This window comes from Helicoverpa zea, chromosome 9 (assembly GCF_022581195.2).
Source record: "Helicoverpa zea isolate HzStark_Cry1AcR chromosome 9, ilHelZeax1.1, whole genome shotgun sequence".
NCBI lineage: Eukaryota > Metazoa > Arthropoda > Insecta > Lepidoptera > Noctuidae > Helicoverpa > Helicoverpa zea.
Window position 1 is genome coordinate 888,244 of NC_061460.1, and position 15,495 is coordinate 903,738.

Here is a 15,495-nt window from a genome sequence, read left to right on the forward strand (position 1 = left end):
ATGTGAATTAATTTCAGGTTGTTAATTTCTTATTCCATTATTTTCAAAAAGAACACACACATATTTTATGCTATTACAACCTCTTTGAAACAAAGCTTTGTCATTATGTTGGTAACCATGACTGGTCTGTTTACATGTTGCTAAGCAACCATAACAAACATCAAGTCTTCTGCATTGATAATATTTTTTAATATTCTCTATTTTATTATACAAATATTAGGTAATTCATATATTAGACTAAAACATAAAAGACTGAAGTGTAGCAACATGGGTGATGTAAAAAACTTGGAGTCTTATGCTATCATTGGATTTGATGGTAAGTTTTATTGCAATTCAACAGGTTCTTGTTTATAACCCTAACACTCAAGTGAGACCAAGCCACAATACACTAGCTACCTACCTGCTAAAATTTTAAATTGTACACATCATGAAAGTGGTAAAAATGGTTGCCAAGCTCATGCATTCTGTTACCTACTCAAAAAACCCTTTGAGCACGGGTCGCCAAGTTTGTCTGACTTTGATGAAATGTTTATGAAACCTGTGCCCCCACCTTCCAGGATCCGCCATCAGAGGTCTAAAAGTTCACCCAGACAGTGAACATATTGTGTACCCAATGGGTAACAAAGTCTGCATCCAAGAGTGGAAGACCAAGAAAATGTTCTTCCTCAGCGGCCACACAAACAGCGTGTCGACAGTCGCGTTGTCTCCTAAAGGCACCTTCGTGGGTTCTGGACAAATAAATCACATTGGCTTCAAAGCTTCTGCTAAAGTATGGGATTTTAAGAAGAAGACGCTGCTTGGGAGTCATGAGTTGCATAAGGCAAGTGCAATATCTAATTCCTACATCATAAAACTATAGGCTTAGGTATGATATGGCCCTTCTGATACGGTATAGGTATTATTTTATTTAGGACCTGTGGAAGACGCAACCATTACTTTACATACTAACCATACTTTTTTGTTTATTCTGCCGTCACCAGGTCCGGGTGGAGGCGCTAACCTTCTCATCAGACGAGCGCTACATGATATCCTTAGGTGGTCGTGATGATGGCTGCGTGGTGCTCTGGGATTGCTTCGCAGGGTCAGCCACGGGCACCGCCGCGGCATCTAAGCTTACTACAGGAGATGCTATGACGCTAACTGCTCTCAATTTGAGGGTCAACTCTTTTGTTACTGGTGGAGATTGTAAGTATCACGCGGATTTGTATGCGATAATATGACAAGTTCCCACGCCAAGTAAACTGCGCGAACTATCTCAGGCTTAGGCTTCTACAACTGATGTTCGAATTATTAGGAGGATGATCGAAGTAAAGAAAATACTGTTTGGAAACCTACCTAGACTTAAAGTAGGAAACAACATCAGCCTTATTATTTGAATTATTTTGCCATCCCCTACATGCCAGCGATATAGAACAATGAAACATTGAGCTCCATCTTATTTGCATTTTCTATCCACTATGTTCAAGCCAACCTTAGAGTGTGGAACATTCGCGCCGAGAGCAAGAATCTGGACGTGGTCGACGTGTCGCTCGGCAAACTCCGGCGCAGCGTGCGTTGTATAGCGGTTAGCAGGGACGATACATATGGATATGCGGGCACTACGTGAGTTGTTTCTCAATCCCTTAGGGACCATTACCAAGTGGAATATATTCCAAATAATTATGGGATATAAACTTACCAGTGTCATCATCTCCCGAGCCTTTTCCCAACTATGTTGGGGTCGGCTTCCGGTCTCACCGGATGCAGCTGAGTACCAGTGTTTTACAAGGGACGCCCTATCTGACCTCCTCAACCCAGTTACCCGGGCAATCCAATATCCGTTAACTTAGGAGTGTAAAGAATAGAAAAAAATCTGTTGCCAATTATGTATGATCATAGATCATATCATACATATCAGACATATCCTCCATGATCCAAATTGCATTAACATGTTCTACTCGCCCCATTTTTCTTCCAGGACCGGTGACATGATAAAGTTCTCAATCAACTACCCGTCCGATCCCACTGCTTCGGTCGCTATGTGCAAGCCTGCGCTGATCGGCTGCCTCGCCAAGTGCGGCCCATGGAAGAAGGGCAAGAGACCTGAATCTCTCTGCTATAGTCAAGGTTCGTGATATTACGAAGGTTTTACTAAATATTATGAAGGTTTATTTAAGGTTTTTTAGTAGGTCCGTTGGTCACGAACTGTTCTGTTGGTCGCGGTGACTACGGGGACCCAGGTTCAACACCTACGTCAGGTAGCCTTGTGTGTTTTTGTGTACCTACTTCTTTATTTACTTTGCTTATGTACTCTCCCATTTATTCTCCTTATAAACGCCCTTATGTTCTACCCCTGTAGATAGGTATTGTACTCATCCATCTTCACCTGAATGTATGTAAATTTTCAACCATAAAGAATAGATTCCCACAAACTTTTTTATTAGCCCGGTCAAAATAGACATAAAAGTAGTGGTCAAATAACAAAAATTCCCACAGAGCTGATTTTTGGTGGAGAGCTAGATTTGATCATTATAAATTAAATACTAAAAGTCCCCATCGATCCCATGTGTGCATCAAAAGTTATTCGAGGTCAAATGTCAAAATTTTTGTTTTTTTGTGTTTTTTTCGAAAACGGTAAGTTTTATCAAAAAAATACATCTGACCAAAATTGTAGATTATAAAATTTTCTACAAAAACGGCATTAACAGTTTTCTCCTAAATGTTACCATTCCTGAGATATCGCGCTTCAAAGAGTCACACTACACATGATATGCACATATGAGCCACGTATATACGAGGGCTGCCTTTTAAGTTGTGTCGTTTGAAATAAGTGTAGACAATCTAATAGGTTAATAACATTTATTGTTTATCAAAGAATTCTCCGCGATATTTAATGCACTTTTGCATGCATTTAAACCAGTTCTTGAAACATTTATTCCATTCTGAAGTGGGGGTAGTCAAAATGGCCGATTTGTGTGAGTCAACAGCTTTTTCAGGTGTGCTGAAACGTTAACCACGAAGACTTTGCTTCATTTTGGGGAATGTAAAATAATCGGCCACGGGTCTATGTCACGGTATGTTACATGTTGGTCTGCGAGAATTAACTGCCGCTTAGCCTCGATATTATCTTGGATCATGGCGGGTTATGAACTACCTTCACGTGGCTTGTCACTGAAGCTAGAGTGCCCACATTGAAATTCTAAATTAAAATCAAAATCCTTTTATTTCAAAAAGGCCTTTGCAGGCTCCTATGAAACAAAAAGTTGGTCTCATGGAGAAGAGCCGGCTAGAAACTCCATAGACACTCTTTTAAAAAGTAATATTTTTACAAACAGTCTATTACTTAACAATAGTAAGCTGACAAAATTATACAATGCAACTGAAAGTTAAACTGTAAACTCCTAACTCCTAACTTTATCTCTGTTTTACACATGATGTTGTAAATTAGGGCACGCCACCATAGTGGCCGTAAGTCCCCCCTTTGAGGAGTGGCTCAGAAGGAGTCATGGCGGCTCACCGGATACATTTGTTTCGGAAGGTATCTGTATCGAATCGGTCGTGAGGAGGCGCCCGGGTGTCACCACTGTGCGGACAGCCCCAAGGGCACGATGGACCACACAGTCCAGGTGTGCCCTGTGTGGGAAGAGCACCTTCGGGTCCTCGCCGTGGCTTTAGGCGGCGGCGACCTCTCGCGTCCGAGAAGAAGGAGGCGAAACGACAAAGAGTTCGCACCTCTCATCCCGGCCGCCGCGCTGGACCTGGCAGACACCAAGGGCTCCGGGTGTCGCAAGACGACTCCCGGCCACCGTAGGCGTGGGTCTCTGTGCGGTGAGTTCGGGTGGCTCATCGCTCATGTCTAGTTAATAGACAAAAAACCCCTGTCGGCGGCGCGTTGTTCCACGCGCTCCTCAAAGACATGTCAGCAGCCCCAGCGGGGCCCAGCAGGGCCAAGGCCTGTCGGGGCTGCGGGATTGTTCGAAAGAGTTACCGCGGCCCTGGTACATAAAATGCTTACGACGGAACACGACGGTTTTTAGTCAATAAGAGTCTGACACTCAAAGTCCTCGTATATACATTGCTTATATATGTGCATAGCATGTGTAGTGTGACTCTTTGAATCGCGATATCTCAGGAATGGTAACATTTAGGAGAAAACTGTTGATGCTATTTTTGTAGAAAATTTTAAGATCTACAACTTTGGTCTGATGTTCTTTTTTGATAAAACTTACCGTTTTCGAAAAAAAGTCAAAAAACCTAAAATTTTGACATTTAACCTCGAATAACTTTTGACGCACACATGGGATTGATGGGGACTTTTAGTATTTTATTTATAATGATCAAATCTAGCTCTCCACCAAAAATCAGCTTTGTGGGAATTTTTGTTATTTCAAATGTCTATTTTGACCGGGCTATATGGGGTGGATTCGGCCCTGCTTGTTGGGTGATTAAAACTGCAGCTCTCTCGATAAGAAGGGGTTATAAGTTAAACAGCATTATGCAACGCCAAAATATTTTTTTTCAGGAATTGAATCAATACTTATAATGGATGACGGATGTCTTATTGTGGGAGGTGGAGACGGCACTATAGATGTGCTGGACGAGATCAATTGGAAGGGGTCGTTTCCCAAGGGCAAGATACTCGACCCTAACAAGCCTCATTTTAAAGCTGTAAGTATTTCAAGATGTCTAGCTTTTTCATGCTATCCTTAGGAAATATTAGGTGTCTCTTTACCTAGCCAGTCTATTTTTGCCATCCTTTTTACTCAGGTATTTACATAACCGCTATCTGGACATAATGGTTTACTTGTGGGATTTGTGTTAGGTATACAGAAATCCCGTTTTTGAGACCGTTCTACCTTGGATTCGACGAGACGTGTGACCACATCTAGTCACAATCTAATTTCAGCTAAAATCAACAAAGCTAGAAGGCAGTATAACCTCCTTGGAGCTGATGGAGTCGCCTACAATGCAAGGCAACAGACGCCTACTCCTGGCCGGTACTAGAAGCAGCGAGATATACGCCATTAACGTGGCCACATTCAACCCCACGCTAGTCGTCACCTGCCATCGATGTGCTATCAATGATATTGCGTTTCCAAGGTACGTTGAAGTGAATTTGTACATTTTTCCTATTTTCTAGGTGGAGTTCCTCGTTATCTTCAGCATTTAAGTATTCTATAGTGTTGGGCGCCATAATATCCGCGATGTATCAATCAAGTGGAAGATATCTGAATGTGAAACGATTAATGACTTACTCCTTAAATAAATCTGCGTTTGCAACCACTATCACAAGTCTATCACCACTTCACACTTCAGTAGGTAGCTAGTAAAACGACTGTTTACCTACTATGAATTTTCTCATACAATTTTCAAAATAAACAGCGCTTAGCAAAACAGACGGATGTATGTTGAAAAAGTTGGGTACCTCCCTATTTCAGAGGTATGTCAGGAGTGTTCGCTACAGCCGGGGCGGGTGACGTCAGAGTGTGGTGTCTGGAGACCTGTCAGGAGTTGCTGCGGATCGTGGTGCCCAACTTTACATGTTCCGCTGTCTTGTTCTCTGGCGATGGCAAGTCTATTGTATCAGGTAAGATGTCTTTGTAATTTCTTGTGTTTTATGATTTAAATACCCTATAATCATCATATCAGGCAATTACCGTCCACTGCAGAACGTAGGCCACCCCCAAAGAACGCCAACCATCCTACAAAAGTATGGTATGGGGTTTGCAGAAGGCGTGTCTCTTCTAGAAACTTCAACAATTATATTAGAATATTCATCTCAAAAAAATCTTAGGTACTATAATTATTGTAATAACATGAACGTTCTAAGACGAGAAATACAACTTTATTATTACAGCCTTGCTTATCTAGTGCAGTTTGTGTGATTTATCTTTCAATTAATTCAATTTGAATTTGTTTCCCACTGATTACTCTTCCATGAACTTTAAATAGTATGCTAGTAATTATTTTTTGTAAGCTTGGAACGATGGCAATATCCGTGCATTCACTCCCCTCACGGGCCGCCTGATCTACTGCATCTTCAACACGCATAACAAGGGAACTTCTGCACTCGACATGACCACTGACGGTAGGACCCTGATCTCCGGCGGATGTGAGGGGCAGGTTAGCCTTCCATTCATTTATTTTATAGCACATATTTACATTTTCAAATACTCAATACAGAAAAATATTTAAGAATACATATAAAAATTGATGGCCACCGATATCGGGCACAGGATCCAAGGTCCCGGTGTTAGTGCCTTCCATTTTATTGTACCTAATTTCTATTGGAAAACTATCCAAAAATGCATCTAGATTGACGTCTAAAAATGGTTTTGATTTGTCAATTTTCTCCACACCAAGAGAGGAGATTAGACAGAGCAAGACACAGTGAAAGATCTACGGATCAATTAATCAACATATGGTCCGGTCCAATTAAAATTGTCATTTTATTTATTTTACAAACAACAGCCCGCATAATCTTCCCTATTAATTGTCAACGTTAGGTCCGTGTGTGGGACATAAAGCCAGAACGCCAGACCTTGAAGAAGGTGCTGAAGGAACACAAGAGCCCCGTGTCCGCCATACAGGTGTCGCCGAACAACACTGAGGCAGTCAGCGCTGGCACTGATGGCTCCTGCATTATATGGGATTTGATGTAAGTTATTTTAACTTGTATTGAATATTATACATTTGATACAATGCCTAGATAAAATACTTAGTCGGAGTTTGAATTTTTAAGATTGGGCTAATTCCTTGTCCTAATCATTTAGTCAAATAATATAGTAACTGCTTCGTGGCTTGTCAAAATGAGTGAACAAAACTAGCACGGACTTTCAACCTGTAACTCCCACAAACAAATAAGAATGGGCCTAGTTTATAGCCCTGAGGAACACCTAATGTAAATTAGTAGATAAGCATTATGTAGCATTAAGTTTTTCGCAAGACGCGGTTTAAAGTAGGTAATTCATCTATTTCGGTTTTACTGCGGTTCGAACAATAATATCATAGCTATTGGTTTTTACGAAGCTAGTACCTCATGATGAAGGTAGTCAAAGGCTTTGGACAGTTCAATTCGAGATTGTTCTCGACAACCTAACAATTATAAAGGAGAGGCGTAGAATAGCTTAGTTCAGAGCGGCAGAGTTAGTAGACGAGAATGTATGTTTATGTATTTTCAACTCCCAGTTCACTATCCCGTCGCCAAGTGATGTACGCGAACACGCTGTTCATGTGTGTGTGCTTCGAGCCGCAAGGCTGTCAGCTGCTCACCGGCGGCTCCGATAGACGCGTGGCTTACTGGGAGACTGGCAGCGGTAATCTGGCTAGAGAAGTAAGATTCCCTTTCATGTGTTAATGATACAAAGAACATCTATAGATAGTTTATTTAGTGAAGAAATCACATAGTTGGGAAAAAAATACAATTCTCTTACAATAAACTCCTGAGCATTTGATATTTTTCTGAGTTCTAAGGAACACTTAAATTTTAGATTCTTTAGTTATAAGATATAAATTCATAATATGATTTAGCTGGAAGCGAGCAAAGTGGGTGCTGTCAATGGACTTCACATTACTCAGAACGGGGAACTCTTCGCTACGGGAGGCAACGATCAGATGGTTAAGGTGAGTGTACCTCCGTGCCTGTAAGCCATAGCTGGCGCATTGCAATTGCGCGATAATAGGCATGATGACAGTAATCAAAAATCATTAAAATAATATATTTATTAAATTAAACTTGAAGCTTGGAATATAAAACGCGCATTGTTTTCTTTATTAATAATGTGATTAATATGTATTTTTATAAAATAAAATTACGAAATAAGGCAATCCGCCATGATATCTTGAACACCAATCAGAGCTCGTGACGTCATTTCTCAAAACAACTCGCGCGAAAGCGCGCGAACGTCACATTTCGTTATTGTGAACTTCCACTGCGATCTTTGTTTTTAATTAATTAATTGTTTATAACACGAGTTATGGAGCCCGGATTTATCAAGGCAAACAGCGCTAATTTGCCTAGAATTGATATCATAATGCTGGGAAAGTTTTTGGCATCAAATAAAGATTTTTGTTCAGCTGAATTTAGAAATGTTAAAACTTCCATGTAAGTATACTAGTTTAATTAAAAAACAATGAGAGATGAAACCTAACCTCGAAATAGTTATTTACATTATAAACTATGCTAGAATCTAGAGAACTATGTAATAACTTACATCAAAGTGATCTTCACAAAAATAAAGTTGTACCCTGGGCAATATTGCTTTTGAATCTCGCCTTGCAAGTTTAAGCCACTTGTTTCGTATTTTTTTATTGTGAGGAACGTACACAAATAACTCATCAGGAGTTGTTTTGGATGTGTTCTTACACTGGGGGACCCCACAACACCTATGCCCTTTCGAATTCATATTTAATAACACAAAAAAACTTAATTATTGCACGAGCGTTGTTTACTTGCGTCTTGTAATTTCAGTTGTGACGTCACAAGTGACGACATGACACTGACAAGCGTTTTCGCGCCGGATTCAAAGTGGACAGAGAAAAATGCAATTATTTGATAAAAAAACTTCGCATTTTCTTAAAATTAATGATTTTTCATATAAAATAGACGTATACCTACATCATACAAAGGAATTTAAAAATTTGTCATCATGCCTATTGTCTTGGAAGTGAACCGTATTGTCATCTTTATAAAATAATGTAAAATTTTATATAAAAAAATAGTAAATACTAAGAAATATACAGGTACCTAAGTGTACGTTACCCAGGCCAGATGTTGTCGAAAATGGTCATTTGAATCTTACAGATAATTAGTTGTGCGGCTTCTGTAATTGTTGCGCACATTTTTAAATTTGTTGCGCTTATAGTTTTTTAGTTTTTTTCACAAAAACATTTCCTGATGGCGTAACGTTACGCCAGCCAGACCTTTTTCTTTCTAATGGGAATATTTAAATAAATATTACCTATAAAATTAGTTGTCTAGATAAAGTAAATGTTGTACCATATTTTGTATTTGTTCTTTCTTCGGTTGCGAAGTTATTCGAGATTTTGCTGGGGTAACGTTTTTGGTTTTGCTAGACCTTTGAAATGGTTAAGCGGATTCTTATCAAATTTTGTACATGACTTTCTAGGAATTATTTTATATTTGTTCGGCAATAATAAAACCAAAATAATGCATATCTTAAGGTTTATTTCATTAAATGGAAAAACATTTCAATTGGTCCCAGCACTCTCAATAAGAAGTCTAAAAACTTACTTTAAACGTTATTTTAAAGCTTGTAACTGCCTTCAAATGTATGTGAAGTTTCATTAGCATCCTGTGAGTATTTAACAAGTTATGATGATATTCAGTTCTTCACGAGCACGGTCTTGATGCGCGCGGTGTTATTTGGCCACAGGATTGGATATATGAACTGAATGTTATCTCAACAATTAGTTATATAGATCAGGTGTATGTCAGTAAAATTTCAGCTCAGTACATTGGATAATTAATGAGATAATACGATTAAAGTCATTAGGAAGTGAATGACCGTGGTAACCCGACCAAGTTTAGGTGGTTACGAAAAAGCGAAAACGCAGAACATTATACTATCTTTTGAAATGTTTAGTATAATACACCTTACAATTTCGGTACAGACGCGTACACTATTAAATATACACTGTTAAATAAAACATATGTAAGTTTAGTGTTAACTGAAAAAAAACATGGTTTAATTTGGTTTTATTATTGCCGAACAAATTTAAACTAATTCCTAGGAAGTCTTGTACAAAATTTGATAAGAATCCGCTTAACCATTTCAAAGATCTAGCAAAACCAAAAACGTTACCCCAGCAAAATCTCGAATAACTTCGCAACCGAAGAAAGAACAAATACAAAATATGGTACAACATTTACTTTATCTAGACAACTAATTTTATAGGTAATATTTATTTAAATATTCCCATTAGAAAGAAAAAGGTCTGGCTGGCGTAACGTTACGCCAGCAGGAAATGTTTTTGTGAAATAACTAAAAAACTATAAGCGCAACAAATTTAAAAATGTGCGCAACAATTACAGAAGCCGCACAACTAATTATCTGTAAGATTCAAATGACCATTTTCGACAACATCTGGCCTGGGTAACGTACACGGTACCTAATACAATTTTAACACCCACTTATCTAGTTTTAAGTTATCTAGTTTTAAGTTTAAGCGCCCCAACAGGTTAATGTATGCCTGAGATAAGGCTGCATTTCTGTAACTGTATACATTTTGCAATAAATAAATAAGTAGGATAGGTACCTACAGTTTCAGAATTCAGTCTCATACCGCGGCCCTGGTACATAAAAGGCCTATGACGGAACACGACGGTTTTTTAGTCTCAGTAACTCTTATTCTCTGAACCCAATTGTATGTTTTGTATAATGCCCAGCTGTGGAAGTACCAGGAAGGCATCTACACGCACATGGGCCTGGGGCACGCGGGCGCCGTGACGTGCACGCGCTTCAGCCCCGACGCGCGCTACATCGTCAGCGCCTGCGCCGCCGGCAGCATCATCGTGTGGCGCGTGCCCGAGGTACCAAGGCCTTGACACTATCACCAAACTTTATTTATCTCTTCACTGTGTAGTATAAAACAAAATCGCTTCTTCTGTCCCTATATCCCTGTATCCCTTTGTACCTACGCTTAAATCTTCAAAACTACGCGACGGATTTTGATGCATTTTTTTTAATGGACAGAGTGATTAAAGAGCAAGGTTTATATGTATAATAACATAGGTACATTTAATAGTGGAGAAATACTGTTATCCCGGGCGAATCCGGGTTCCTAGTTAAAATAATGAAATTCTAATTATGAATATTCAAAGTCTTCCTTTCAAAACAGCAATACATCCACAAAGAGACCACACCGCCTAAAAGCAAGCAGACGTCGGCCACCTCCCAGAAGACGTTACAAGACGAGCTCCGACTACCTCTGGCGGAGAAGGCCACGCACAAGGCCGCCGGAGACCGGCCCTATGTGCCCGCAGCACCTAATAAGGTAAGCTTACATGTTTTAACTAAGTACAAAAGTGAAGATGTGGCTGAAGCCAAAGATGAAAATATTGATTGCATTATTGCGGTCAGCAGCTAATGTTTTTTGATGGATTTTTAAAAATACAGGCACAAAAATAGAAAAATTATGTTTTGATATCTGTTTCCAGACTGAAAAAATCGAAGCAATGGATACGACGCGCGGCAGCGTACACTCGTGCTGCCCGTGCGACGACACCGCTCGCACTGACAACAGCAAGAAGACCGATAAAACTAAACCTCCCACCGGAATCAAATGCTGTAGACCACCAGGTAAGGATGGAAAAACATCGGACTACTAGTACTTTTTATTAGAAAGTGGGTCATAGGTATGGCCCCAAGCACAATAGAACACGTCAACTTATTGTTTGGCTCACTTCAGTGATTGATTAATTATGTCCAATCCTTCCGTAGATAACCTACCAACGCGGACGACAAGCAAAGAGTATGTAAGCGGCAGTGGTGACAGAAAATAGGCCCAGATATTCGAGTGTTGTGCCTAAGCGATTGCGTAGCAGACTGCCTTCCGTTACTGTCCATGAATAGTAGCGAAAGCAATTACCATAAGATGTTACAATTGGTCCTAAGTATTCATGACTCTCGAATTATATTTATTACGAAATTTTTTTCATAGAATAAACTTGTTTGGAATATGTTTAGTTTTATTTTCCTCCTGAAATAAGTTAAGAAAAAAACAAAAACTATTAAAATGTCATTATAACTTTATTAAATACGCTTATACAATTAATATTTTATATAATATCACATTTAAAAATGCACACACAAGCATTCTCCCAGCAAGCATTTTTGACCAGGTCCTTGCCATTTTTATAGACTTTTTGTAAAGGAATGGTTTAGGTGTTATGATATTAGTTGCAAAATATTACGTAAATGGAATAAACTTCTCCATCTTTTCTTCTCATTCTCAGTCTGATTGGATATAGCAGTGGTCAGAAAGTGTCAGTGTTGCCATATATTTTTATTCTAAATGTTGATAGGACCCAAAACATGATTACACGCAAAGTTTTATGTAAGAATTAATTTTGAAATACATATATTCCAATCTATTTATGTATACAACAGACTGTAATAACTTTTATTTCAGGTGGAAATTCTGGCAAAGGACAATGGGCGAAATGTTTGGATGTTGGTCTACTCCCCCTTTTTTTTTTTTTTTTTTTTTTAACGACGTAAAAAATCAACAAATGACCCCCGGCAGGCCTTGGCCCTGCTGGGCCCCGCTGGGGTTGCTGACATCTCTTTGAGGAGCGCGTGGAACAACGCGCGCCGCCGACACGGGTCTGTTTTCTAAAAACAGACATGAGCGATGAGCCACCCGAACTCACCGCCCACAGACCCACGCCTACGGTGGCCGGGAGTCATCTCGCGACACCCGGCGCCGTCTACTCCCCCTCTAGTAATGAGTCATACATCATTTGAAAGGGCTTTTCAAGCGTTACATTTTGTACTAACATACAAGTTATTCTTAGTACTTTAGAAGTTAGAGCTTGTTTTAGATAATAGTATCGATAGTTAGTTTCAAGTTCTTAAATTCCTTCTCTAGTAATGAATTATATAGTAATGAATTATATACACACTATCACTACTATCACTTATACACACAACATTTTTAAATAGAACATTTCGTACTAAAATGCCTCTAACAAATTGTCAGTACTTTAGAAGCTACAGCAGATTTTAGGCATAGTTATTATTTCACTAAACACGTTCTAACTCCCTAAATACTAACAAATGACAATCGCCGCCATACAAGAAAATACTCTACATAACACAAGCTTTCTATTGACATATCACTTAATGCTAGAGGAGAGGTAGACCAAAACGCTCATTGTCCTTTAGTAACAAATGAAATCAAAACTATTTTATTATCATATGGCTGTTTGAAATTAGTCTGAGTGTTCACTATCAAAAATATATTTTTGCCCAAATTCTGATAAATCACCAAAAAACTTAACATTGACAATGACTAGATATAAACTAAAGGAAAACATTTTGGGATAAAGCAACAATTATAATAAAGAATTTAATACCTGTGTTCTGATTTTGACATTTTTTCATACATATTTTGCCCCTTCTACATTGTGTCAAATGTATCAGACTGCAGATAAAACAGAATGCATTTAAAATATCAATGTGAATGATTTCCCACAATGAACCTTATGTTATAGATAAATTCTTATTCAGTAAATTCAAGCCCTTACTTGTTAAAATTGTCTTTAAAGTTCATATAGCTTACTTTGGAACACAGTTGGCATTTCAGCCCCAAGCTTGACTTTTGCAGTAATGCAACACTAGTTTACCGTCAGTTCCAAAACACTCGTAAAGGTTTTTCACTAACTGGTCTGGTGACGGTGCAAACGTCTGGTTCACGTACAGAAACTGAAAATATAAAGTACATATGTTATGTATTTATGCTATGACTGCCTCTTTGGATAATAACAAAGCTAAATAAACTAGTAATGAGCTACATTAATTTTCCAAATAAAATTAATATTAACATTAGCTTTTATGATGGATTGCAGGTTCACATCAATAATGGAAATTGGAATTAGATCACCTCTATGTGTCTATGACCCTTTCCACTTATACTAAGCTATGTGGCGGTACAAGTAAGATGTGCTAGGGAAATGGCTATTTCTGCTATTCACAAGATATTCACTTGTTGACTTTGACTTCACTAAGCCACAGACACTGTTAAAAAAGATTTATTTCCGATAGATATTAAAATAAAATTATACCAGTTTCTCATCTGCTTCTAATTTAAGATATTTCTTGACAAACTCCATGATCCATCCAATGGGTTTCTCTGCATCCACAGCCCACTTTTTCTTTTTCATAATTGGAGCATTGCCTGTAGCTTTCAACAGGATGTCAACTGGAAATGGAGTTATAATCAAAGTAATATCCTGTTGTAAACTGGTGTGCAGATAAACATGAAACACAACTGATTTTCTATTGTTCTATAATAAGTGGCATACAAGAAAGGTATATCGTCATTGAGATATCTTCTATTTAAATATTATTTAAATTATCTGAAATATTTACATTAATCATAGTAAAATTATATACACCTATTAACTAAAATTGTGAGGTCACAACATGTCAACAAGCCCACAGACAATGACTGTCATCTCAGACCACATCACCAACTCACATTCGCTTTTACAGTATAGCTTAGGACAGAAATTCTGATGTTACCATAAAAACTGACACCAGAGTGATTAAATGAACAATAATAAAACTATGGATACAAATAAATCTGTGTTTACTGACAATTATCCAGCACTCCCCACATCCTAAAAGGTAACTTATTATACATATGTATGAAGAATAATATTATTTGTATAACATCAACAGTCATTAACAACGCTATTAAGAGAAGGGAATGTTAGGAATCTTACTTTTTACTTTGTCAGATTTTGATGCATCTCCATTCTCTTTCTGATCAACTTCAATTTTTAAGCTTTCTGTTGCATTTGATAGATCTGATTGAGCATCATCAGGCTGCTTTTCGTCACCCATTTATTTATCAGAGATTTCCGGTTCTTTAGCAAAGATTAATAGAAATAAACAATTGATTTTGTTGTTGCTTCTTTCGATTAGCCTGTTTTTATCCTCTTCCTTCCCACTCTTGTCAATTTTGAAGCACAGATTACTATATCACTGTCACTGTCAGCGGTGAACGTTTAGTTTCGAAATGTTGTATGAGAAGATAACGTTAAGATTGTAAATGTGGCCCGCATATAAGTTTATGTATACAAATTGCAATTCCGAATAGAGATTTCGAACAGTTAATATATCTCACTTGATTGGACTTCGCACTTTACATCGGCCATTAGTTGCACTTCAGGGGCCATAATTTTGGCGCTACTGTAGCGCTCTCCTACCACAGGCAGCGCACAGCAATATTTTGTAGGTTTTCTTTAAAAAAATAGATTATTATCCGTGTGTCCGGAGTGTCCCGAGAGATTTTGAAAGCAATTTGACCAGAATTTCTTAGATAATATTATGCCGTTTTGTCGTGAAAGTAACTCTGTCTATTTGTCTTTTCTTCACGTCTAAACGTACAGACATAGTTTGGAGCTTGAGAAAGGACATAGGGTAGTTTTTATTACAAAGAAATTTAAAAATAAAATTTATTCCGCCTTCCGGTCATACAGCGCCATCGCGTATTGGTCAAACCAAAAACTGCCGGAAGTCACTATTCCACGCGAACGAAGTCAAAAAGTCATGTCAAGTAAAAAAAAAATGTTACTTTTCTCGTAAAAATGCTACTTTTTGAGCTGCCTCAGGTTAATTGTTAAGCCCCCAGTACACATTGGCCCGTGTTGGGCCAAGCTTTGCAATGCACAAATTGTCACCATGATGTGGCCACGATCAAAGGGTGTTTGTACACATTGGCGCATGGCTCATTGCTCCCTGGGGCCCGATTCTCCTAAGTTAATAT

The 15,495-nt window shown here is 38.5% G+C and overlaps 2 protein-coding genes across 2 annotated transcripts; one reads left to right on the forward strand and one right to left on the reverse strand.

Annotated features, from left to right (window-relative positions):
* On the forward strand, positions 1-11,680 carry LOC124633416 (cilia- and flagella-associated protein 52). The gene is made up of 16 exons (XM_047168629.1): positions 1-316; positions 558-820; positions 981-1,185; positions 1,467-1,602; positions 1,958-2,106; positions 4,502-4,647; positions 4,886-5,079; positions 5,418-5,566; positions 5,957-6,102; positions 6,486-6,637; positions 7,168-7,312; positions 7,510-7,602; positions 10,388-10,531; positions 10,840-10,995; positions 11,159-11,300; positions 11,442-11,680. Exons 1-16 carry the CDS (start codon positions 268-270, stop codon positions 11,501-11,503), a joined length of 2,331 nt encoding a protein of 776 aa, XP_047024585.1. The 5' UTR covers positions 1-267; the 3' UTR covers positions 11,504-11,680.
* Positions 11,681-13,057: 1,377 nt separating this feature from the next.
* Positions 13,058-14,699, reverse strand: LOC124633141 (autophagy protein 12-like). The gene is made up of 3 exons (XM_047168264.1): positions 14,450-14,699; positions 13,787-13,923; positions 13,058-13,427 (listed from the first exon to the last, which is right to left on the reverse strand). The coding sequence occupies exons 1-3, from the start codon at positions 14,568-14,570 to the stop codon at positions 13,305-13,307; spliced, it is 381 nt and encodes a 126-aa protein (XP_047024220.1). The 5' UTR covers positions 14,571-14,699; the 3' UTR covers positions 13,058-13,304.
* Between the last annotated feature and the right edge of the window lie 796 nt (positions 14,700-15,495).

What these genes read in the sequence shown, in the direction of transcription:
- LOC124633416 (XM_047168629.1), top strand. Translation starts at nt 268, where the DNA reads ATGGGTGATGTAAAAAACTTGGAGTCTTATGCTATCATTGGATTTGAT. An exon ending in TGCATTATATGGGATTTGAT is followed by an intron (nt 6,638 to 7,167) that starts GTAAGTTATTTT and finishes TTCAACTCCCAG; the next exon opens with TTCACTATCCCGTCGCCAAG. An exon ending in TCGTGTGGCGCGTGCCCGAG is followed by an intron (nt 10,532 to 10,839) that starts GTACCAAGGCCT and finishes CTTTCAAAACAG; the next exon opens with CAATACATCCACAAAGAGAC.
- LOC124633141 (XM_047168264.1), bottom strand. Translation starts at nt 14,570, where the DNA reads ATGGGTGACGAAAAGCAGCCTGATGATGCTCAATCAGATCTATCAAAT. An exon ending in AAAATCTGACAAAGTAAAAA is followed by an intron (nt 13,924 to 14,449) that starts GTAAGATTCCTA and finishes CTCCATTTCCAG; the next exon opens with TTGACATCCTGTTGAAAGCT. An exon ending in TAGAAGCAGATGAGAAACTG is followed by an intron (nt 13,428 to 13,786) that starts GTATAATTTTAT and finishes TTATATTTTCAG; the next exon opens with TTTCTGTACGTGAACCAGAC.